The 26395-nt window shown below is 38.6% G+C and overlaps 1 protein-coding gene across 1 annotated transcript; it reads left to right on the top strand.

The window, feature by feature from the left end:
• Positions 1–11999: 11999 nt before the first annotated feature.
• LOC122649559 (peptidyl-prolyl cis-trans isomerase Pin1-like) lies at positions 12000–18503 on the top strand. The gene is made up of 2 exons (XM_043842756.1): positions 12000–12128; positions 18002–18503. The coding sequence occupies exons 1-2, from the start codon at positions 12077–12079 to the stop codon at positions 18277–18279; spliced, it is 330 nt and encodes a 109-aa protein (XP_043698691.1). The 5' UTR covers positions 12000–12076; the 3' UTR covers positions 18280–18503.
• Positions 18504–26395: the final 7892 nt, after the last annotated feature.

The following is a 26395-nucleotide window of genomic DNA, read 5'->3' on the forward strand; positions in this document are numbered from 1 at the left end:
TAGAAGTCAAATGCCGGCGCAGCGGAAATTAGGGCAGACGGCATAGAGCCTCGCCCACAGAAGGAGCGAAAACGATGGAATAAACTATAAAGGATGCCGTTGTGACCGTGAGAGAGCGTACTCCTCGCTGTTATACTTTTTTTTTTAATAATTTAAATTTTCAAATAATAGTGGAAAAAAAAAAGGTTAAAAAACAATACATTAAAAAATATATATATACGGAAATTAATCAACTTTTTTTCTTTTCGGGGAGTTGCCAGGTGGTGGGTTCCGTTTTCTGACAGTACTTAAAAGCTAAAATAAATGGTTAGATGGAACTCACAGTCACGCATTTACCAAGCCAGACGGCCCCACGCCAACGCCAACCTCAAAATTCTTTCTTCAATTTTTTTTTTTTTTTTTTTTTGTAAGGAGTTGAAAAATGGGCAATGTTTTTTTAAGCCATCAGAACAGTGTACACTTCTTACCCCCATTACATAAAGGGAAAAAGTTCTCTGAGTTGATGGGGTGGGATGGAAACTCACAATCATTCTGTAAGGTATCGATCTTTATCAAAAAAATATCTGTAAGGTATCAATATGGTACAGAAACTAGATACCAGATACCGATATTATACCATATCAGATAAGTTACACATTTCTAATACCTTGGCATAATGGAAGCCAGTCAGCCTAAATCCTCCGATCTGCATTTCTTTACGTCATTTGTCTTTGCTCTCTGTGTCAATCACTTATCTTATTCAGGAGAAGTGAAGGAACCAAAGATCGATGGAGAGGTTGATTCACTTGATTCATTTAATTCCTCAATTAGTCTGTTTCTTTTTCCCCTTTCTAGTGATGGTTAAATTTAAATATAAAAAAATTAACGTCTTAAAAGTGCATTAATGGGATTTATATATTCTCGTGAAAGAAGAGACGAAGAGTTGTAGAAACAGTGACGAAGGTCTGGTTCATCTTCGTGATGACTGTCTGCCTTACGATTGCTTCCACGTTAGGGCAACTGAAGGCGGAGAAGTTCTAGAGCATTGGACCCCGAGAAGAAAACTTGAGAGAACTTGGATATGCCTCGGATGAAATTGATTAATGGATTAACCAGATTTGCACAAGGCCAAAACCAGAAGTATACCGTCAGCCGCAGAGAACTTGAGAGAACTGAGAAGTCGAGTTTTCGGAAGGGCCGAAACTCGAAAGGGAGATAAGGGTTTTCACTTTTCAGTTTTTTTTTTTTTGCTTATTAACTGTTTAGTTATAATATTAAATTGGTTCGGTAATTCGGTACGGTAACGGTATATCAAACGATACGGTACTACCAAGACCAATACCATTTTTTTATATCATACCGTACTGAATTTATATCGATACAGTTTCAGGTGGTTGGTCTCGGTATTGGTACACGATTTTGGTTTCAAATTGACACCCTTAATCACAATCATTCAATTGTTATAATCGCACTATCTCCATTGTTTTTTTTCTGGGTTTTTTACAAATGCCCCCTGATAATGCCCATTTGTCCAAATGCCCCCTTACAACTTTTCTAATTATAAACTCCCCCTTATTTACAAAACATTGTAGCACTTTGGTCCAGTCCGTTAGTCTGGGACGTTAGAGGTTAGTTTTAGGGGATTTAATTATCAAAATGCCCTCATCTTCTCCAAATGTTTGAAACTGAAATTTTTTCCCCCAAATCGTTTAAGGTTTGAAACTGATAGAATCAGAGAAAAAAAAAAAAACTCAATCAAGTGAGACCTACTCTTACCAAGTTGATCATTGGCTGGGTTTAAAAGATTGAAAGATTTTGAATATCCCCACGGAAGGTTAAGGAAAAAACAAAAACCCAGCACTATATATGATTTGGCATATCATTCTTTATAACCTTGCTATGGCCCCTAGAGTATGTATGATTTGATTTTTCAAACTATAATAAGAATACACTTAATTATATATAACAAATAAAATGATCGAGAACAGGTTCGTAGTTTGCCTCTATTTTTTTCTCCTTGTTACTGAAAACCTGGAACTTTAAAGTTGCAGTTTATAAGAATTAAGTAGATCTATAAAAACCACTTCCACTAAAATGGAAATTAATCACCGAACAATAGCTCCCATCTTCTTCTTTTTTCTGTTTTCCCTCCTTCCACTACTTGAATTCTCATCTTTTTGCAACTAAGATCAAAGCCAAAAACGATTATTTCATCCAATTTGTGAAATTTCTCTCACGAGAAAAATTGAAAATCCAATTGTGCTTATACTTCATCATCTTGGAAAAGATCTGTCCGCATTGGTTCAGGATATCAGAACAATCTTTGTATAAATGAATAAAGAATAATGGGTTGTTTTAGAGGGCATTAATACCTCCTGAGTTACAAAAATGGAGGATTGTAGAGAGAGCTTGCAGGTGGAGGCAGGGGATAATGGGCTATAGAGCGATGGGTTGCAGCGGTGAACGGAGGATAGAGAAAGGGGGAGATGCAAAGCACTGGGTGTAGTGGCGGTGGTGGGAGAGAGATACAACTGTGTAGATGGATTGAATGATTGAGATGCTTTCTATCTGTAAATCACATTAGCTGTTTTGTGCGACTGTTAAACAATTAAATTAGCTGTTTGAGGGGCTCTCACTAAAAACTCTCTTACCCATCTCGGAAAGAGTCCATTTCTTCTGTAAGAAGCTGCCACCACCTGCAGTTGCACTACTAACTGATAAATAGATCCTGTCGTAGAATGTATGGAACAATTGGTCCCTCTAGAAGGTATTGAAACCAGGATCTTTCCATGGTTTTCCGAACTTTGTGAGAAGTAATGGCTTTCGAAGAACGTTCTGAGCATCTTGGATGTGGGTAGTGAGCCATTGTAAAATTTTCATGGTTCCTTGATAGAGTTTTTTCTTTCTGATTCTATCAGTTTCAAACCCTAAACGATTTGGGGGAAAAATTTTCAGTTTCAAACATTTGGGGAAGATGAGGGCAATTTGATCATTAAATTCCCTAAAACTAACCTCTAACGTCCCAGACTAACGGACTGGACCAAAGTGCTACAATGTTTTGAAAGTAGGGGGAGTTTACAATTAGAAAAGTTGTAAGGGGGCATTTGGACAAATGGGCATTTTTAGGGGGGCATTTGTAAAAAACCCTTTTTTTTTAAAGATAGTATCTCCATTGTTGTTGCACTCTCTCTCTCTCCCCACTCTCCCAACGCTTCACTGCAACCTTCCGACCTTCCATCACCATCTCCACCATAGTGTACTCAAGCGATCGACCACGCATCGCCCTCGCAAACTATTGTTGTACCCTTTCTTTCCATACAGAGCTTACACTACATAGTCAAACAAAGGGCAAATTGTATCGGTCCTTTCAGAATCCTTAATAGATGTCTTATTTTTCTTTCTGTTTCCTATTTTAGATGACCACTATCAAACTTAATCAGCTGGTTCTTTGATGCATTTCCATTTAAATTAATAATTTCAGGAGATAAAATATAAGATTTCATCCATTCATAAAGTTATGCATAGTGTGCTTACCTCCAGATGCCCCCAAAAACATAGAAGATGAAGGTAGGTGTTGCCATCTCTGATCAACTTCTCTTATTGTTGTTCTTCTCTGGCGACATCTGTTACCGCACTTTACTCGAGGAATGTATGTTATCTAGCTTTTGGGAGTCTCTCTCAGAATACACAGGAATGATGGTTGTTCTTGTGCATACAAAATCAAAAGCTAGAACTCTCTTCCCCTATTTTACACCCATAGGTAACTAACTACACGCCAACACAGTACTGACCCATTCGGATAGGGAATTTAATCACCTTGCAATAATAATCCTTTTGTTGTTGAGACAATTTGGGCCACATCAGAAATGTGTTATCCCGGCTGTTATTGATCGAGGAAGAGATTCCTACACCGAAGGTACCAGTTGTACCTGCTCAGGGTGGTATGATTGATGGTATCCTAGTACAACCTATAAGGAATGCAACAGCCAATAGAGAGGAGATGGTGGGGATGTTTGTCATCGCTATTGCTGGAGCTATGTAGGCAATGTCTACAGGTGGGAGCAGTCAACAAAGGATTGCAGATTCTACTATTGTAAGGGTTATGGCGAACTTTAGGAAGTTTCGTCCAATAGCCTTCAGGGGTACATCAACAAGTCCTATGGTGGCAAAGGGATGGATTAGAAAGTTGGAGAAGAACTTTACCATACTCTAGTGTAATGATGAACAAAAGATAGTTTGTACTACCTATATGTTACAAGGAGAAGCTGACCAATGGTGGTAGACAACCTAGTGAGTTCTTGTGGATCAACAGTTTTCATGGGCACAATTTCTGGAGGTCTTTCGAGAGAAGTATTTTTTTATCATTGTTAGGCGGGTGAAGGCGACTAAGTTTATTCGACTGCAGCAAGGTTCACTGACAATGATGGAGTATGAAAGACAATTTGAGGAGTTATCCCATTATGCCTCACATTTTGTAACCACCAAGCTTGTTGATTTGAAAGTACTTTGATCCACGAGATCAGCAATTTGTTGTAGTATTTGAGTTGACCACTTATGCTGAGTTTGTCAGGCGCTCACTAGTTATTGAGGGACAGAGAAAAGTTGTTCCATGACTCCACATATAGAGGATAAAAGTCAAGGGAAACGTTTCTATCCTGTAAGGATCCACCATGAGATCAGGAGTTTTCCCTAGATATGGGTGTATCGGAGTTCATCCCGGAAATGGTCCTCCCTTTGAGGACTAGAAAGAATAGTGTTGCACAATTATTGGGGGCTTTGGGATCATCCAACATATAGAATAAAATGGAGTCGTCACCTAGGATTAGGGCCTAGGACCCAATTGATGTAGCCCTATAAAGGGCTACATGATTCCATATGGTCTGCTAAGAGAATTTGTGTAAGCTGTCAAGTTACGAAAGTGTGAAGGTGTTAGGCACCCACCTCGTACAGTTAAACCGATCTTTCTACTAAATGTTTGATTTCAAATGTTCTCCGATGATAGTGCAATTTATACTAACATGTAAGATAATGAATATCAAAATATAGTGAAAAACTATAAAAATAATGAAAATATGCTTAAATAATCTACATTATGCCAAAATAAATGGACAAAATGAAAAATATATACTTGATAGTTAAATTTATCAAAAATGCAAAATGGGGATCATTCGGTGTTGGATATGTGTGTCCATTAAACCTGTTCATACTGGTTCGACCCGGTTTACTTTGTATTAAACATTTCATACATTTTGGTTTAATATGATCACATGCGATATAAACTTTTTGAGTTATGTATGTCCATAAGTTACACTTTAAATTGGTAGTCACGATTAGGGTTTGGGCTGGGCATCCTTATCATATCGTTGTCGTATTGGGTATTCCTAGACATGTTGATGTCGGGGTACGAATGCGAGTACACATATGTGTGTGTATTGGTAAAGAATCTTATTTTGTCGATTTCCTCATGTATTACTGTTAGATGTAGGTTTGAGATAAACATACGTCACCGAGACCCAGTACCTGAGAGGGCCTTGTCACTGCATAATGTGAACGTATTATTTGGGCACAGGTAAACGCCACACCGCACAACCAAGTGGCGTTCATTTTCCCTAATAATGATCATTTTGACGTTTCGGTGGATCAGTTCCATTCAATGCAACTATAAAGTTGTGGGATATGATTTTCGAGAAAATGCATGAGCATCGTGTGGGAAGTGGGAACCTCACAATTGTGTGCCATTTGTTGTTGTATTGTTTCCATCTATAAGCTTGAGAATCAAAAGCTTCGTGAATTGGTGGTGGGGGTGGGGCGGTTGGGTATTTTAGGGGGAGCTTTATCCCCCCCCCCCCCATTCAAAGTATTACAAATATAATCGTGTACCATGCATTGCCGCACTTGAAACCTTTGCCAAACTTTATTAAAGCCAAAGCCCAACCCAACCTAACCTAGTGTGGCATGAAAGATTGGGCTTGGGCTAAGGCCATCCCAACCTGAGGATTGGTCAAGGACAGGTTGGACCAAGGCAAAGGAACCCTTGATGAGCTTGGACTAGTTGCACCCCCCCACGTGAGACCGATGTTTTCTAAATGGCTGACCAAGGAGTCCCATTGAGAAGTTGTGACATTTCCTTTTTATTAAAACTTTATTTTATTTCCAAAGTTCTTTTAAATTCATAGTTGAAAATCCAGGTTTCTCGACTTGTCTCGTCTTTTTTAAGGGCCTCTTTGGTATCATTTTTCATTTTTTCATGTGTTTGGTATCACTTTTGAAACTTGTTTTTATTTAAAATAAATGAAAACACCCCCAAAATGATAATAGTGGTAGCTGTTGTAAGATAAATTACAAGCCTATTCCCCCCTCTCCCCTTTCCAACAGGGTTTTTTTTTAACTTCGTGCTTCCACTGGAAAGGCCTATTTATTCTCTTTTAAAGGAACTAGTGAGCCCCTTACATGTGACAAAATACAATACCTTAAACTTATATTTTACCTAACCTTTTTTTTTTTTTTTTTTTGGTAATTCATATTTTACCTAACTAACATTACTAAAAATGAACTACAAACCAAAATCTTATGGGAGGGAAAACAAACATTTAATGAAAAATCAAAGGCACCCCTGTTCTATCAAGTTTTAGTACAAATCTAATGGTTGAACATATTTTCACAGTGGACCAACATCAAAGGCATGACTTTTGAAATCTTGAAAATACCCATTTTCCATCTTTGTAATGGGAAATCTAATGGTTGAACAGATGTAATGGGAAATCAAAGGCACCCCTGTTCTATCAAGTTTTACTTGACATCATCAAGGGTTAAGATTCTCACAGTGGACCAACATCAAAGGCATGACTTTTGAAATCTTGAAAATACCCATATTCCATCTTTGTAATGGGAAATCTAGTGGTTGAACAGAGATCTAATGGGAAATCAAAGGCACCCCTGTTCTATCAAGTTTTAGAACAAATCTAATGGTTGTTATAAAGCATCACTGTTGGCACCTCTCCATCAATAGCCATTGCCTAGAATCCAACAAGAACACAACATAACACATACTTATGCCTACCTCAACTTCTTCCAAATGGCTGATTAATATCTCATTCTTGTCCTTCTACCTCTACTTCACATTAAGAAGGTGAAAGAAATAGGACATTTTCCATTTTTTTTTAACAGAGAAACACATCAATAGCATAAACAAAATTGGAGATGTTGGAGCCCTAAACAAAATCGGGCACAGAAAACCAATCTATAAACCTAAACAAATATTGAAACCCTAAACAAATCAGAGCTCGTAGATGTTCGAGCCAACAAAATCGGATCAGAAAACCAATCTATAAACCTGCTGTGTTGAACGAGATGGGAAGTACCTGCTGTGTTGAACGAGATGCAGAAGAGGAGACAGACGGCGTTGCTTGCAGCTGAGCCTGGTGATAGAAGGCGATGGAGAGTTGAAGAAGGTAACACTTCTCTTTTCCCTTCATTCAAGCAAGCGGTAGCAGGCAATAGCTTGTGTTAGCAGAAGGCGATGGAGAGAGTTCTAAAGGATACGCTTCTCTTCTTCGTTCGAGCTTTGGGATAAAAGGGATTTTATCGGGCAACAGTTCCTTACAATTGATATAAAAATTGTAAAAACAAATAAAACTTGTTTCTCCAAAGCTGTTACACTTCACATAATTGAACATAAATTTTGATTTATGATTAAAAAAACACATGAAACAAAAACAGGTTTATCAAATGATTTTTCTGTGTTATTTGTGTGCTAGGAACACAAATAGCACAGAAACACCAGAAACATAACGTTATCAAACAAGCCCTCATGAGTCTATTATGTATTATGGCCAAAATATGTTTTTCCTTCATTTTTTTACTCTTTGATGAGCATGTGCTCATATGACCCAAATATGAGGGGTAAATAGATATTTTATCGTAAAAATAGAAAATCAAGTCTCTTCTTCTTGAAAGTCTGGTATTTTCATCTGTTGGTTGAGTATTGCCCATGACCAAAAATTCAGAGAAATCAAAGTCTTGGATTTGCTATAAAAGCCCACGAGCTGTCACACAGAAGGACACACATAACTCCATACCCTACTTTTAGCATTTATCTTTGTTTTAGCATTTACTTGTTAGCTTTCTATTTTTGCTTTTATCTTTATCCTTTGGGAAGTGTACATTACTATCAACGGATCAACTATTCATCTCAGCAGTTTGGTATGATCTGATATTGGCTTGTTTACTTTCCATTGTTTAATTAGTCATTCAATATTCTGTGTTTGTCTTTTGGCATCATATAAGTCCCTGTTATTCATTTTTGTGCTTTTGTTAAGAATCCCATTGAGACCGATATCTTCAAAGTTTAACCCAAGGGTCCTTAGAGTTACTCAGGCACAAGGGAACCCCAAATTCCCTGGTTGAGAGTCAGATAGGCAAAATCCTAACCCGTTTGAGCCTACATCAAAGGTTCTGGCACGCCCCGCACCTATTCTACCCCGTGCCATTCTTTGAGAGTGTTGGACATTTTCACCACTAACACATTATTAGAGGGAAACTCTCTTTTTTTTCTTGATAAAAATATGAGAACATAAGGTAAGGTGAGGAGGACCATATAATCTAGTAATGAGCATAGTTAGTAAATATGCGTATTATACGCGTATTCGAACATAAGAATGAAAAAAACTCTGTATTGCGTATAATACGTTAGAATCGATAAAATACGCGCATTTTAAGGATCGTCGTATGATACTCGAATGGAACACGTATAATACGCATATAATACGTTTACATATATATTAAAAAAAAAAAAAAACTAAAATCTTTCTTAACCGTTAAACCAATTCTTAATACAAACCGTTAGATTAAAAAAAACCTAAAATCTACCAAACCCTCATCTTTTCTCTAGCGAAAAACCAAACCTCTAGCGGCTGGTTCCCCTTCTTCATTCCTCTCTGTCTCTTCTTCCTCTTCTTGCGTTTTGCCGGCAATTGCAGCTGTGGTTCTTGCGTTCGTCAAGCCGGCGATTGCAGCTGCGCACTTGAAGCGACAATTCTTAGGGTATTTTTCAGAAACCTTTTCCCCTCCATTCTATGGAGGAGAATCGTAGGGAGTGCTTAGAAATTGAAGCCCAACAACACAAGGCAACTCGTTCGGTTTTTTTCAAGAAACCCAACCAAACGAAATATATACAATCTGTGAGAACTCCAAGCTTTTCTTAGCCAAAAACTCCATCATTGTAGATTCAGAATCATCCATTCTTTCTATTTTTGATAGTTAAATAGACAGACTTTAGGATTTATTAAAGTCCAAAACCCATGAAACATGAAATAAACTCAAATTTAGTTAATATTTAATAACAAAACTCAATTCAGCAGCAAAATCGAAACCTAAAATTAGAAATTGAAAATAGAATCTAAAACTAGAGAAGAAATTAGAAAGAAAAATATAAGAGGGGGGGGGGGGGAGAGAGTGTTGCGGGAGAGACGTTTATCTTGTTCCAGAGACGGCAAGATTTTATGAATGAAGAGAAGTTATGTTATCTTACTTCTTGTTTGGTACATAAAAGCTAAAAAGACTCTTTATAAGCAATATTCATTTCAATCATCCCTTTTGATTGGCCATTCTAATCCCTACAATAAAGAATGTAATGAATCTAGACTTGTTAACCAATCAAACTATATATTTAGGCACATCAGTAAATGCTATTATTGTATTTATTAGATGTACATGTCTATTGCATAGTGAATATATGCCCGTATTTTTGTTCCCGGATTTTTATATAACAATTGTATTATACATGTATTAAATACGTACCATATTATTAACGTACAATATTATTACGTCGGATTTTTTGAAAAATATTAGTGTCGTATAGTTCGTTTGACTGCTGTACGTATCCGTTCCCGTGTTAATGCCATTCCCGAACTTACTAACTATGGTAATGAGAGGTGGGGAAGAGATCCCATATTGTTACAATAGGGATCAATTGATCATTACATTAGATTTCTGGGAGCTATGGAATCGAAACATAACAGGTAGCCCACCTACCATTAGGGCTGTAAACGGATCGGATTCGGCTCGAATAGTGCTATATTCGCATCTGCATCTGATTAGCTATTGGACGGATTCGGATAGTGCTAAACGGATACGGATCGGATATTTTATCCGTTTACATGTAAATATAGCTTTTCGGATAGCTATAGCCTAATTGTATCCGCATCCGTTTAGCTTTCGGACGGATTCGGATAATACTAAACGAATACAGACAGGAATACGGAAACGGATTTTGACTATTCATTTACACCCCTACCTACCATTTGGTCATTGATCATGAAATGTGAAGCATTTACCTATGCAATATACTATCATATCCCAAGAGCCAACTCTTCTTTTAGTCTTCTATAGGTGGCTTAGGTGCTAAAGACTACATTAGAGGTACTTAAATTAATAGGAATATTAAAGTATCTCTAATGGATCTCCTCGAAGACACCACTGACATAACCATATGTAATAATTCCCACTCAAACCCCCAAATTGAAAACAGAGCCCAACGGACCCAGTTCACCACCTGCGTCAAACTCCAAAAAAGGACACCCAGTTTTGCGAGCAGAAGCAAAATCTACTCCAATGGAAGAGACAGGATTGAAGAGAGAAACCGTAGAGTTGAGTTTGAAGAGGGTAGAACAAGCTTTATGAGGTAGAGAAGGAACAGTGATCGATGTTGATGCACCCATTATCATACCAAATTCATTTTTGTTGGAGCTGAAATCAACCGAGATGTGAAGATTTTCATCGCCACCACATCCACCACCGCCGTGAGTTGAAAGCAAAGTACTCACGATTATTTCAGCAAAAATGTCGGTTGCCATAATTCAATTCCATTATATAACAGAATGGTGTTTTTGGAGAAATTGTGCAGTAAAGAATTAGAATTACGATTTTTTTCCCCTTTCTAGTTTTTCTTGAAATTTGGGTCTTGGGTATCACTTCCCTTGATGCTTTGTGGATATGGTGTAAGTTTTTCTTCTGCCTCGTCATTTTAGATGCATATGACACCGCCAATGGATGGAGGACTGGCTAGAACAAAATCAGATCAATTGGTAGATTTACCAACAAGGAAGTCTCCGGACGCCTCTAGTTTGTGTGGGTTTTATTTTTCTTGTTTCTAGGTTTTCTTCTATGTAAGAAATCCTTCTTCCTAGCTGAAGAAAAGGAAATATGAAATGCGCTTTCATAGCAGCAGGTTTCGTTGTACAGAAAACCAGTTTCATAGCAGAGAGACACAGAGAAAGATAGAGATTTACCTGGACAGTGGAGGTACAACAGCAGAGATCCTCGAGCTTGAGGTGAGGACGATGATAGCTTCAAGTCCCAACTCGAGCAAAGATCAGCGAGAAAGTTGCAGGTTTTGCCTAGGGTTTTTGAGGGTTTGGAACTTTTGAAGTAAGAGGGAGTTGAGCGAGAGATGAGCGACTTCGCGTATTGCAATCGTTCTATCGGGTAACAGTTTTTGTTAAAAAGCCACAAAACAGTCATAACAACAAATAGTTGTTATTTCAAAAACGTTTTTTTAGTCATAAATTGTTATAAATTTTGATTTTTGTTATAAAAAATACTTGAAACAAAACAGAATTTTGATTTTTACCATAAAAAACACTTGAAACAAAATAGGTTTATCAAACGTTTTTTCTGTACCATTTGTGTGCTGGGAACATTATTGGTAGGAAAACAATAGAAACAACACGTTATCAAACGGTACCTCAAATTTCCTGCAACTCTCGAGCACGGAGTTCTCAGATTTCCTCTAAATTTGGTTTCCATCTTATCCTATGGTTAGCACCTGAAATCTTTAATCAAGTTATATCAGATTGCATTGGGAAGGCTCCAAAAGTAGATTAGAGAAATAGAGAGAACATGGTGGTGAGAAGATATTTGAAGACTATTTTTGTCTTATCATTAGAAAAGAAATTTTAACAGTAGATAAGAGTCATAAGACTAGGTAAATTGGAATGATGTAACAGGATCCATGTCAACGATCGTAAGGGGAAGAAAGCTTCGGCTTCGTCGGATCAACCAGAGAAACAGCAGCAGCAGCAGCCTGAGGAGGATCCAAATGTCGAACTCCAATCAAGTGAGGGCGTCCCACATCCTCATCAAGCACCAGGGTTGTTAGGGTTAGGCTTTTAAGCACAAGGTTGCTTAAAGCATTACACCCTGAGTATCTAGTTTGGAATACCCAGACTGCTGCCTCCAGCTAGTATATATAGAAAAATTAGGGTTTAGGTCAGATGGGCTAATTACTAGATTGCCCCTCACAGCCTGGGCATTAATACAAGTAGGATTATATTAGAACATATAAAGGGATATTACATAAATACCCTTACAATCTCTTCCTATGTTCTACATATATCCATTACACATGTATAGGAACCATTATTCAATCAGTAATTGAATCAATATAAATTGAATATCAATAATCCAATAAATCAAATAAGAAATAAGTAAACTTCAAGAAATAAAACTAGGGTTTTAGATCAAAACTAAACCCAACAATAAATCCGAAGTTCCACATGCAAGTGGCTAAACCAAAAGAAATAATCAAAAGAAAAAGTCCTTGCAATCCATGTGACTTTACTCATCAAGTAAGTCATCCTCATCGAGATCCAGATTCAACCGTTCTCCTCCATCTTCGCCATTCTCTGTAATTTGTCAAATATGAATTTCATAAGATATTATGAATTCAATCATTTGCACAATAGTATCGAGTTCAACAATAAGAACTTAGTACATTTCATATATGGCTGAAGGTAAATCAAAAAACAATAAGCATCATCATCAAGTTTCTTTACAAGAACTCGATCCTATATAGTCTCTATCATAAGGACCATACCATGTTTCCATTTGGAATATTGTATTCGTCATATCAGTCATAGATTTATGTTGTATCATCAAATTTGGAATGGTACACCATACTATGAAAGACATGTCATCAAATTTGGAATGACATAAAGACTAGCACAATATCATTGAAACATATCAGACATTTTTTCATATTCCTTTGTGGAATAACAAAGTAAGGAGATTTCACATGAAAATTTGCTACACCATCAAGTTTGGAATGGTTTCACAAACCCCCATACTTAGTAACCTAACTAAGTTATCTGAAACATGTAAACTGTCCCAAATACTTACCAAGGCTAGATGAGATTCGAATAATTCAAAATAATATTGGGTTAGGTTAAGACCTGACTAAATGGTCTTTAACCCCATCTCCCCTGTAGTTTTGAATGTTCGATCTTTGTTCAATCCCTTTGTAAGGGCATCTGCCGTATTATCCTTCGATCTCACATCAATCAAAGTGATAATCCCTTGTTCTGTTCTATAATTCAGCATAGCCTGTTTCAGCCTGATGTGTCTCCTCTTACCATTAAAGAGTGAGTTATTCACAATCGTCTTGGTTGCTTGATTATCACAGAATATAGATATAGAGTTTAACTTAAAACTCCTCAATGGAATATCCATGATCAGATCCTTTATCCACTCTGCTTCATCTTCCGCAGAAGCTAGAGCATAAAGTTTCGATTCCATAGATGACAGAGCAATACTAGTCTGTCTTTTGGATTTCCATGCTCTCTTTGCTCCTCCTAGTGTAAATACATAACCACTGGTGGATCTGCTTGTCTCCCAAATCGAGCACCAAGATGCATGAATATCCTTCCAAAGTTGGAGGATGTCCATTATAACATAAAGCATAACCTTGAGTACCCTTAAGGTATCTCATCAGCCTCGATAGGGCATCCCAATGCTCTTTTCCAGGATTACTAGTGAAACGACTCAGCATGTGTAACGTAAAGGCTATGTCTGGCCTAGTGCAACTCATTGCATACATGAGACTACCAATCAGTTTAGAATAATCTAACTGATTCATGGTGTCACCTGTGTTAGGTTTCAACCGTTTGTTGTAGTCATAGGGTGTCTCAATCGGTTTACAATCACTGTATCCCCAACTAGAAAATAGCTTCTCAATGTAATGAGTCTGACTAAGGGTGATCCCTTGCTCACTGAAGCTTACTCTCATTCCAAGAATGGTGTCTACCACACCAAGATCTTTCATGTCAAATTCTTTGGACAAGGTTTCTTTAATGTCACTCACTACAGAGAGATCAGAACCTAGAATCAACATGTCGTCTACATACAAGCAAATAATCGCGACCTTGTTTGACTCAGACAAAAAATAAAGGCACTTATCCGAGTTGCTGGTTTGAAAACCAAGGCTCTTTACTGTCTTGTCAAACTTCTCATGCCATAATTTAGGTGCTTGTTTAAGACCATAGAGAGATTTGTTTAATTTACAAACTCTTTTTTCAGAACCTTCCATGAAAAACCCTTCAGGTTGGTTCATGTAGATTTCTTCTGTTAGATCTCCATTAAGGAAAGTCGTTTTTACATCCATTTGATGCACAACATAGTGCTCAATAGATGCTATGGCAAGAAGAATCTTTATTGTTGCCAAATGGCAGACCGGGGAGTAGATGTCAAAATAATCTATCCCTCTCACCTGTTTATAGCCTTTAGCTACTAATCGTGCTTTATACCTGGCTATAGACCCATCCGGATTAAGTTTCTTCTTCAGTACCCACTTACACCCTATTGTCTTGGCCCCTCTAGGCAGATCAACAAGGTGTCAGGTCTCTTTCTGCATTAAAGAGCTCATTTCCTCATCAATGGCTTCTTTCCATAACAGGGAGTCCCTAGATCTCATCGCTTCCTTATAGGTGGATGGATCAGCCTCTAAATGGTAGGTCACAAAATCCTCACCAAAATTCTTGGGTACTCGATCTCTAGTAGATACTCTTCTAGATTCTGATTCAAGGAGCATTGTGGGAGTAGTGTCAGAAACAATTGGTTCAGATTCCAAAGGTGATTCTGTAACCACTTCAGTCAAACCAGGCAAGGTCAGGCCTTTATCTCTAAGGAATTTATCCTCAAAGAATATAGCATCCCTAGATTCTATCACCACATTGGTTGATAGATCCAAAAATCGGTCTCTGACTTGTCTTGCACAACCTAGATATACACAAGTGTTTGTTCTAGTTCCCACCTTAGGTCTCCTAGGGTCTTGTATCCTAACATAAGCTATACAGCCCCAAACCTTAAGAGTGTCATATCTACAGGGATGATTATGCCATAGTTCATAAGGTGTAGAAGTCAGTTTTGAATGTGGTAGTCTATTTAGAATGTGATTTGCAGTCAACACTGCTTCTCCCCAATAGTAAGAGGGCATACCAGCTGTCAATAACATGGAGTTTAACATCTCTGTTAACGTCCTGTTCTTTCTTTCAGCTATGCCATTTGATTGAGGTGAGTAAGGAGCAGTAGTTTCAAGGATTATGCCTGCAGAGGCACAGAATTCCTTGAACTCTGTCAATTTGTATTCTCCTCCCCTATCACTTCTAAATCTTTTAATTTTCAAGTTCAACTGATTTTCTACCCTATTCTTGAAAATTTTAAATTTTTCAAAAGCTTCATCTTTAGATTTTAACAGGTATAAATGACAGTATCTAGAAAAATCGTCTATAAATGTTATCAAATACTTCCGACCTCCTCTAGTTGTGTAGCTTTTAAAGTCACAAATGTCAGAATGTATAAGTTCAAGAAGTTGAGTGCTCCTAGAAATCGGTCTGAACGGTTTTCTAGTTATTTTAGTTTGAGCACACACTTCACATCTGTTAAATCTAATTGAAGTGTCTAATGGTAAATTATGAGTTTTAGCTAGTTTGAGCATTTTCCTATAGTTCACATACCCTAACCTACAATGTAGTATTTTGGGATCAAGTGAATTATGGTTAACCTGGTTTATTGTCTCATTAGCTAAACTTAACCTAAACATACCATTCAAATTATAAGCACATCCAAAATAAAAGGAGTTAACAGACAATGTTACTCTACCACTACTAAAAGTAATAGACATGCCAGCATCAAGCAAAATTCCAATGGAAATTAAATTCTTTTCAAAACCAGGAAAGATTTTAACATTTTTCAAAGTTAATATTTTACCGATGATAGAACCAGGTTATTGTCCTTTGTTGAGCCACTTCCACGATGTCTCCATTTGCAATGATGGATCCGCTACTTGAACAACATCGGTGAGCAGGTCCTTGCTATTGCAAACATGACAAGTCGCTCCCAGTCTAACCACCAATCGAAGATGTACTGGCCAACCCCTTACCCTTGCCAACCATGGCAACAAAGTTAGTAGGCTCAGTCTTGTCCATCAGCATGTGAACTTCCTTCTGTGGTGTGTCAGTGTTCCCTTTCTTAGGACCCCTACACTCAGATGCATAGTGACCCCACTTTCCACAGTTGCGGCACTTGCCCCTCTTTTTAAAATTAGTCTTTTTGGCCTCCAACTGTTGGGGTTCTTTCTTAGGTGGCTTGGACTGCCTAGGATATTTTTTGGGTTGTGAAACCAAATTGGCAGATGCCTGTTGTTGTTTCACCATCTCCAAGTTATTCCTGGCTCTGTTCTCATCTTCGATTCTAATGAACCGTTTGAGATCATCCAGCCCCACTTGTGTTTTCTTTCTGTGCATCTCAGTTTTAAAGGAATACCAGGTAGAGGGTAACTTAAAGATAATTGCACCCACTAAGAATGCATCAACAACGGGGATGTTTTCTTGGTTCAATTTTGTTCTCAAGTTCTCAAAAGTCATTACTTGTGGAAGTATCTCCTTATCTTTTTGAAACTTGAAGTCCATAAACTTGTCAACCAAGTGAGTTTTTGATAGGTCATCCTCCTTTTTGAATTGGGCTTTTAGGTTTTCCCAAATCTCTTTTGCAGTCTCATATTTACTATAGGTCTCTCACACCTATCGCAGCGGTTCAATAGGTAGTCTTTGCAAAAGTCTTCGTCACTTATCCATTGGGCTTCAGTTAGGTCCGTACAATCAGAAAATTTATTTACTACAGTGTAGAAAATATTGAGGTACTTCAGTCCAAACTGAGTCCTCCTTTTCCAAGAACTGAACTCAGAGCCACTAAAGCTTTCCAATTTGATCATCTCAATTGGAACAGCATGTTTCTCCATATTAAGTGATTTGTTTATATGCCCAAGCAAAAGTTCAAATAAAAAAAATAAATGCTCAAGGAACAGTCACACCTGAGATGGAGAACCCTGAATTTAGATAACGGAGAAAAAGATCGCGGAGTTGCAGTGGTGTCGACGCTGGTACCGTACACGTTAGTACTGGCTGCTGGTAGATATTGGCCGAACCCAATAAGATTTGATAAATCAAATCAAAAGTATCCTCTTTTTTTTTTTCAAAACATCAAACCTTTCTGTCAAATCAAATAGAGCACCAAAGACCGCTTTAGCTTTTCCGTAGTTTTTCACATATTTTTTTTTTTTTTTTTTGTTTTAAACAACCATTCAAATCATAAGCTAAAGCTTTATGATTACAAAAGGACAAAAAATTGCACTTGATTTGACCGTGTGGAATCAGAAACTAAAGCTTTGAATGTGGAAACAATAAACAAAGGAGAGAGAAATCTGATTTAACTCTTTTGTCCTTTATGAATTAAAAAAAACAAAAGAGAAATCGATCGAGTAACTTCTCTGAGACGAAATCTGCTCACAGTTGCGTTCTCCAAAATCGTTTGCTGGCTCGAGTTAGATCGAAGATGATGTACGAACAGTTGGACAAAAGCTGTGAACGAGAATGACGAACGCCAAAACGATCTCTCAAAAACAAATTGTAAATCCAAAATCCAAAGCCGATCTTGATCGCAGGAAAACAAATATCCTAATGCTTTAAGATTGTTAGGATTAGGGTTTTAAGCACAAGATTGCTTAAAGCATTACACCCTGAGTATCTAGTTTGGAATACCCAGACTGCTGCCTCCAGCTAGTATATATAGAAAAACTAGGGTTTAGGTCAGATGGGCTAATTACTAGATTGCCCCTCACAGCCTGGGCATTAATACAAGTAGGATTATATTAGAACATATAAAGGGATATTACATAAATACCCTTACAAGGGTTCCAGAAGAAAAGCTTCTTGGGAGGATCCAGAAGGTCGCATCATCATGAACACCACCAGGGACACCGCTGTCTCTCAGCTCAAGACCGTTCGTGACGACCTCACCTCTCGCTACTCCGATTGCAGCTCCGCCAAGCGCGGTGGTGATTTAGGTCCTTTTGGCAGAGGGCAGATGCAGAAGCCTTTTGAAGAAGCAACATATGCTCTGAAAGTCGGAGAGTTTAGTGACATTGTGGATACCGATAGTGGTGTCCGCATAATCATGAGAACTGGCTGATCGTTGATGGATGCATTCTATTTTCTACAGATCAGCTTTTCTTTCCGAGTTGGTTTGTGCTGCTTATCCATTTGGGGCAGTTGAGCCATGTTATTACACGCTTATATGGCTAATCAGAGAGCACTCTTTGCGATCCATTCTCATAAATGCTTAATTACATTTTGAGACTGTATTTGGAGGTACTTGTATGGAAACGATTCATGGTCAACAAGAGCAGTTTTTGCCAAAAAAAGAGATGTAACAGTATCCATGCAGCTAACTGCAGATGTTTTTCTTCATATCCATTTTCAGGTGAAAATCAAATCTATTTATCAGATATTGAAGGATATCTGTCTCTGAATGAGGGTAAATTACAATAGGGGGAGAAAGAAGATGATTTCGACCAAAAAAAATGGGATAAACTCTGATCAGCGGTGTGAATCACCAGTGAAAAAACTCACCCCTGAACCCCTACAAACATCTCCCCTGAATCCTTGAACCTCTCGCTAATATGGAGGAGCTCAGATTGAAGACGCCTCTCTCTCTCTCTCTCTCTCTCTCTCCATCCTGAGTATGCCCATCTCCAGTAGTCAAACGCACAAAAAAATTGGGAAAGTTCCTAAATTCCAATCGCTTCTCACTTTTCCACCCCTGTTGGTCACCCCACCCACACATGGATCTCAAGTTGCAGCCCAACCACATGCTGCTGCAACTCTGGAATCGCAAAAACCATCGAGACTGCAAATATGGAATCGACTTCTTTCTTCCCCTTCTGAAATGATCTCATGGCTTGAGAGCTCTTGTCTGTTTCCTCCCTTTTCTTCCTTCTTTTTCTTCTCTTTATCTTTACTGTTAGAGTTGATTTGGGAAAGAAGATAGGTGATGAGAAAATTTCTTCATCCATTTTTTTCAAAAATGTAATAAAAATTAGGGAAAATTTCATAGATACCCCTATAAGTATATCAAATATCATGGACACCCCAAACATTATCAAAATATCAACCTTCCCCTTGACGTTAAGTGAATTAACACCCAAAATTGAAATGTCCATTTTAACCCCATTAGTTAACCTCTCATTCGTCTTCTTCACTTTTCTTCCTTATTCTTCACAACCTTACACTATTGACGAGAACCACCAACGGGTAAGATTGATTCTCTATTGAACATAAATCTTTGTATTTTTCATCAATTTCTGATTTCATTTTCTTCTCAAATAACCTCTTGTTTAGAAGTTAGAACCTTAAACGATGTCTTTAATCCCATGAGCAGGCCACTCTAAGCTTCTGTAGGTCTGATATGGAATTAGCAACTTTTCCCCCATTTTCTTGTTTAAAGACCATCAAGGGTCAATGTTTATCATACAAAGATATTTTGGGGTTACCGGAGGCAGTGGACTTCCGATTATGAAACTGGTAGCAGATTTGAAGACAGCGGAACCGTTCCTCCTCCATCTCTACATCTGTCTTCTAACCAGAAACCTTGCTTTGGGGATCACAACAATGTCAAAATGGGAAGAATTTCCGATTCCCGAGCACATCTCAAGAAGCAGCAAATCGACGAAGGTATACTGATATTCAACAAATCGAAAGAATGAAGGAGCGGTAATTTTCTTCTTCTTTTTGACTAACGAGAAAAAAAAAAAAAAAACACCCACCATAGAATCGTGACTGTGAACCCAACACTCGATTCAAAATCAACAAATATGGGAGACCCAGTTAGGGTTTTCAATCGATTCAGCAGTTGGTGCTTGGATTCAACACCAACAATAAATTCCAATCTATCAATTCAGAAATCCAAGAAAACAAATCCAGCGTAAGTCGATTCAGGTATCTTGATCTTAATATTTCTTAATGGAGGGACTGCAGCAAACGAACGATAGCTTTGTAAATACAGGTTGGACAACTTTTTTTTAAAAATAGACTTGCAGAGAATCGTGACTATGAACCTAGCACTCGATTCAAAATTCCCTACAGATTCTCCTGCTCCACCTCAAAAGTCACCGCCACCCGCCAAGGAACAGAATTCTCCCCCACCTGATCTGGAACTTGGGGAGGGGAATGAAATACTATTTGAAGATGGTGAGGTCGGCGGGCGGACCTCTTCAACGCCTTCTTCTTTCCCCCAACCAAGACGATGAAGATAGAATGGTATTTGTTTTTGTGATTTTACCTTAAGGGTATTATGAGGAGTTCACACAGTGGTAAGGGTAATTTTGTCATTTAAAAAGAATTAATAGCCACTTAATTGTAGAGACCTAACGGAGTGGACTAAGTTGAAATGAAATCATAAAGTAAAGGACGTTTGTGATATTTTTTGAAAATATTTGGGATATCTGTGATATTTAATATACTTATAGGGGATGTTCATGAAATTTTCCTTAAATATTATTTACACATAGGTAATTACCAAACTAATTTTTCATTCTACAATCTATTCTTTACCCAAAAAAAAAAAAAAAAAAAAAAAAAAAAAATTCTACAATCTATTATGCTTAGTAGTTACCAAATAGTTTTTTTTTTTTTTTATCAAAATGGTTTTCAGTAATGGTTTCTTCACTCATTTGTTCAAAATCATTTTTTTTAACGTAGTGGTTTGGGTGAGTTATGTTTTTTTCCTTTTTCTTCTTTATTTATTTTTTATTATCTTCCTTCTTCTCCTTCTTCGAGTGAAGAGGGATAGAGACTATGATTGCTTCGCAGTTGAGAAGTAAAAAATATTGAAGACAATGAATAAAAAATCTAGGGTTTTATTTGACTGTAGACCAAACTTATGGTCTATGAATAGAATATGACCCAATAAAAAAAACCATAATTGATAATTTTCACATGACTTGGGCAAAAATACTGAGTCAATGAAAACTCGGACCTGGTTTGGTCATTTCTTAAACTTGGGCGAGTCTTCATGAGACTTGATCAGGTTTCATGTTTTTTGTTACTCGACTTGGATTACTTGGTCGAGCAAAAACTTGGTTTTCCAACTTTGCTTTTAGTTTGATTAAAAAATAAAGTGAAAAGGTTATCTAAGCCATTGGATTGGGTACACTAGTACTTCTATGTCTATCTCTCTTCTCCTCAGATGAAATATCTTCCTTGTCGTAAGATACCATTTTATCGCACTGCATGGGTGGGTTTATCTAAGTTGCTTGCTCAGAGAACCCTCTCCCAAAAATAAATTTTAAACTAATTAAAAAAAATTACAATTTTATCATCTTAGAGGGTTTTTTTTTTGTTTGGACCGAGTGTCCCTCCACCCAGGGTGAATGGGATATACAATTCACTGAGGGGCAGGAGAGGGTGGGAATGGGTATTGAGAGGGTATTTTGGAACATACAAAAACCCTAGGAGGGATTTGTGAACCCTAGGATAGTGGGTGAAATGTCCTCTATGCGTGGAGGAAAACTTTGTAATTCTTGTTTTGCATATTTTTCAAGGGAGAGGGATGGGTATGCCAGCACCCTAGGTGTCTATCTCTCTCTTTCCCCCTTTGAAATGACTCATTTATCCTTCAAAGGGGGGAAGTTAGGGGTGTAAATTTGGCCCTATCGACCTGAGCCCGTCCTGAGCCTGAACAATGCCTGGGTTGGATTTTTCAATCCTGAGGGTGTATTAGGGTTGAATTTTTTTGGCTCGGAGTTAGGGTCGGGCTGGGCCAGGGTTGAAGCCTCGGGCTAAGCCCAACCCGGCCCGACCCTATGTTAGGTTATACTTTGCCATTTATTGATTACATTTTGCAATTTTTGTTTAGTATCTAATTATCTATTGGTTTACCCAAAAAAAAAGGCTAATTATCTATTGAACAAAAGTATTTAAAATTTTAAGAAAAGTCTAATAGTCAACTAAGTATAAAACAAACCAATACCCAATCACAAGAGACTAGTCAATCAGAGCCAACTAGGCCCTAGCAAAAATCAGGGTCAATCAAGGCCAACCCAGCCCAACCAGGCCCGATTAGAGTCAATTAGGGCCAAGTCGGGTTGGGCTGAGCCCACTAGGGTTGGGCCTGGGCTGAGATATCTCAGCTAGGGCTGCAACACGATCGGGTTGGGTCGGGCTTTATTGAACTCTAGCCCAACCCTGAGTCCCCTTACCTGGGCCCGGGCCCGACCTGACCCTGACTCAGGGCCAAAAAAATCCAACCCTGACCCGCCCTTAGGGCCTGGCCGGGCTGACCCTGATTGGCCCTGATCATGGGGAAAGGGAAGGAAATGCACGGGCTGGAATGGGCTGGGGAGGAAATTATCAATTTTATGTAAAATAACACTATAATAAACTGTATTATATCACTTATTAGCTTCATATATAATATATTATATAATAAAATGTGGGTGACGTTTAAAGTTTATAATATATATTATTTCAATATATATTTTATAGTATAACTTAAAACAGGGTCAGGTCGGGCCGGGCCGGGTTAGACTTAGCCTAAAGCCTCAACCCTGGCCCGACCCGACCCAAACTCAGGGCCAGAAATTTCCAGCCTTCACCCACCCTCAGGGCCAAATATCTCAGCCCAAGCCCTGTTCGGGCTCAGGGCGGGTTCGGGCTGACAGGGCCAAACTCGCACCCCTAATCTCAACCCTACCTAGGGCCGGGTTGAGCTAAGAGGACTCAGGGTTGGGCTAGGGTTTTAAAAAACCTAGCCCAACCCGGCCCGGTTTCACCTGTACAGGGGAAGAGAGATGGAAACATAAGGTGCTGGCATACGGTATAGGGGTGTCAACCGGTCAGGCTCGGTCAGGCCTAGCTGGGCCTCATGGTCCTTAAAGCTTGCACCGTGACCGCCCGTTTAAGTATTTAGTTCTGGCCTTGTCAGGCTAGGTTTGGCTTCGGGCTATAATCGGGCCTTAAACGGTGCAAAAATGGGCTATGGGCCTGTTTAAATTTAAGTAGGCTTTAAACGGTGCAACCTTAATAACTATGAGTAAAAAAATCCCTAAGATACAAGAATAGAAATGAGTGAAAAAATGCATTGAGAGAAGTGTCATAGAAGATGAATGTATGTTTGAATGATTACCAACAAATTTGGGGTATATAAGAACCAAAATATGGATGTTCCACAAGTTTTTTTTCTTCTTTTAATGTTTGATTGATATTGATTCATGAATGGTTGGTAAACGGATTAAAACAAAAGATAGGTTTTCTTCAATGGTATGATGGAAATCGGAAATAGGATCCCATGGGACAAATCATGTTGGAACAAGTAATGTTTACCTTTCCAAACTTGATGGTTGGGTTCATTGACCTTTGAGAATCAAAACGACGCGTAATAATCATACCATGTTAAACCTAAAGGGTCGGGCTAGGTTGGGCCTGGAATCGGTCGGGCTGGTCGAGCACCCGATGGACCCGATGGGCTAGGACCCCACACCGGGACCGCCCGATTACTAAACGTGTCGGGCTTAAGCCCGACACGTTTAGTAAATGGGTTTGGCTGGGCCGGGCTTTAATCGGGCGGGCTTGGTCGGTTTTGTCAGGCCTAGCCTGGCCTGGAATTGACACCCCTAATACGGTATATCGCTACCATACCCAATCTTTTCCTATTTTTCAAGTACAAAATTTTTTTCAGCAGAGAAATGCATATTTGAAGAGATAAGATTATACCCAATGAGTAAAATCATGGCCACTCGTCTTAAGGTCTACCTTGATGGACTCATTCTCCAGCTCAATCAACATTTGTCTCAGATTGTTAGATTTCAGATAACATTTTGATTGCCGACGAGGCTTTTCATTACATTAAGCACAAGAAAAAGGGCCGAAAGAAATTTGTGGCTTTAAAGCTTGACATGAGTAAAGCGTACAATCGCCTAGAATGGAAATTTATTGAAAGGATTCTTCTCTCTTTCGATTTCAACCCTAAATGGGTAAAGATGGTAATGGCTACTATTTCCTCGGTTACATACAACATACTGGTGAATGGAATTGCGCAGGATCCTATCAGCTCCTCTAGAGGTATTCAACAGGGAGACCCTTTCTCTCCGGTCCTATTTGTCCTTTGCTCTCAAGCTTTGAGTGCTATGTTGGAACAAGCGGAGGCGGCTGGTCTTATTAAAGGTATCTGGATTCGTAATCGGACTCACCTCTCTCTCATTTGCTCTTCACAGAATATACTCTTTTGTTTTCGGAGGTCAACGTAAACCATATTCACAACCTAAAAGAGTGCATTGATCTTTATTGTGCAGCCAGTGGTTAGAGCATCAACTACACAAAGTCATGCCTCATCTTCAGCTCTAACACTCCTAAAAAATTTAAGAGGTGTTTTTCTCGTATCCTCAAAATTCCCTATGGAGATGGGCCTAAGAAATACTTGGGTTTGCCGACTGAGTCTGGAATGTCCAAACTAGAGCTTTTTTGTGAAATCAAAGAGAAGACAACTAGGAAATTCCAAGGTTGGAAGCAGCACTTGATTTCTAAAGTAGGAAAGGAAGTTTTGATTAAATTAGTAGCCCTTTCCTTGAATACTGTTGCAGCATCACATTTCAAATTACTTGCTTCTCATCATGCAAAGCTCAGGAAAACAACATCTCATTTTTATTGGGGAGAGGGAGAGAACAAGAACCACATATGTTGGATCTCATGGCGTCGTATGTGTAATCAAAAGAGAAAGGAGGTCTTAGATTTAAGGATCATGCGATTCAAAACAAGGCTCTGTTGGGTAAGCTTGCCTGGAAGCTATGGAAGGAGCCTCAATCCATTTGGGCTTCTTTTGTTAAACAAATCTATTATCCCCATGTTCTATTTCTTGAGGCAGCAATGGGATCTAATCCATCTTGGGCTTGGAGAGGAATCATTGAAGGTCGAAATGTTTTGAAGGCAGGTCTATTTTGGGTTGTCGATAACGGTGCTTCGATCAACATTCGGGAGGATAATTGGATCCCAACATCACCAAATTTCAAACTTCGTCATCCCCTCAATCCTAATCCGCAAGTTACCATGGTGGAAGATCTAATATATAAGGCTAACCGAGCTTGGAAATCTGAGTTAATTATAGAGCTATTTCATCCAGATGATGCTACTGCTATTCTCTCTATACCTCTAAGTATATTCCCAATGATTGATAAACAGGTTTGGGGAGGTAACCAAAGTGGGGTTTACTCTGTCAAGTCGACATATCATCTTTTATGTAATTTGGAGGATTTTCATGTGCTGCATTCTATCTCAAATTCTGTATCACTTCAGGCATCTCAGATCTCAACTATTGTTTGGAAGAAGATTTGGAATAGTTTCACTTCTCCGAAAGTGAGAACTTTCTTATGGAGATCTTGTGCAGGGGGTATTGCATCAGGAGCTGATCTTGGGAGACGCCAGCTCCCCATTGACCCTCTATGTCCTCGATGTGGCACAGCTGCAGAGATGGTCGATCATCTTCTGTTGGATTGTGTATTTGCTAGAGCTCCTGGTTTGGATCCCGACTCTCCTCCTATAAATCCAAAACTTCATTTATTCATTCAAAGCTGGAATGGTTGGTCTGGGCTATGTAAAAAGCAGAGGCAGGAATTGGAAGGTCTTGCAACAGTTATATGTTAGCAATTATGGAAAGCTTGAAATGATCTTATTTTTAATGGAGTGGTTAGATCTCCCTTGGAAGTCAACCGACGAGCAGAAATCCAGTTTAGGGAATTCGAACAAGCCCAGGTGAAGATCATTGCTCCCTCAAGATCAGTGACTATACTGATTCCTCTCCCCCTTTTGATATCCTCCCTTTTACTTTAGATATCAAACCTCTAATGACTCACATTAGAACTTGTAATTTTCTTCATATGTCCAGGGAGATTAACAGTGTGGCTAACTCCTTGGCTCGGAAGGCGGTCTCCTTAGCAGGAAGGATTGTGTTACGTGCAAGATAATCAACAAAATAAAATAAAATAAAAGAGAAATAATAGGGATAGAAAGAGAGGAAGAGAGAGATAAATTTGGGATAGAGTTCTGCTTTACAAACGAAGCAATGGCGTCTGGCTTGTTGGGAGGTAGCCGGCCTCTTTCAAGATAAACTCAATATTAGTTTTAATTTTCAAAATCCGGTTTATATTTCACCTTTCACGTAAATAATTGGTTATCACAACTATCCACTTCCCACTCCTACAACTTCTCCTACACTTTGATTATCAAAAAAAACTTCTCCTACACTCTCTCTTCAACTC

This window comes from Telopea speciosissima, chromosome 2 (assembly GCF_018873765.1).
Source record: "Telopea speciosissima isolate NSW1024214 ecotype Mountain lineage chromosome 2, Tspe_v1, whole genome shotgun sequence".
Classification (NCBI taxonomy): Eukaryota; Viridiplantae; Streptophyta; class Magnoliopsida; order Proteales; family Proteaceae; genus Telopea; species Telopea speciosissima.

Excerpts from the sequence above, each read along its gene's own strand:
- LOC122649559 (XM_043842756.1), top strand. The coding sequence starts at position 12,077 with ATGTCGAACTCCAATCAAGTGAGGGCGTCCCACATCCTCATCAAGCAC. Across the intron at positions 12,129-18,001 it reads CATCCTCATCAAGCACCAGG|GTTCCAGAAGAAAAGCTTCT; the intron begins GTTGTTAGGGTT and ends ACCCTTACAAGG.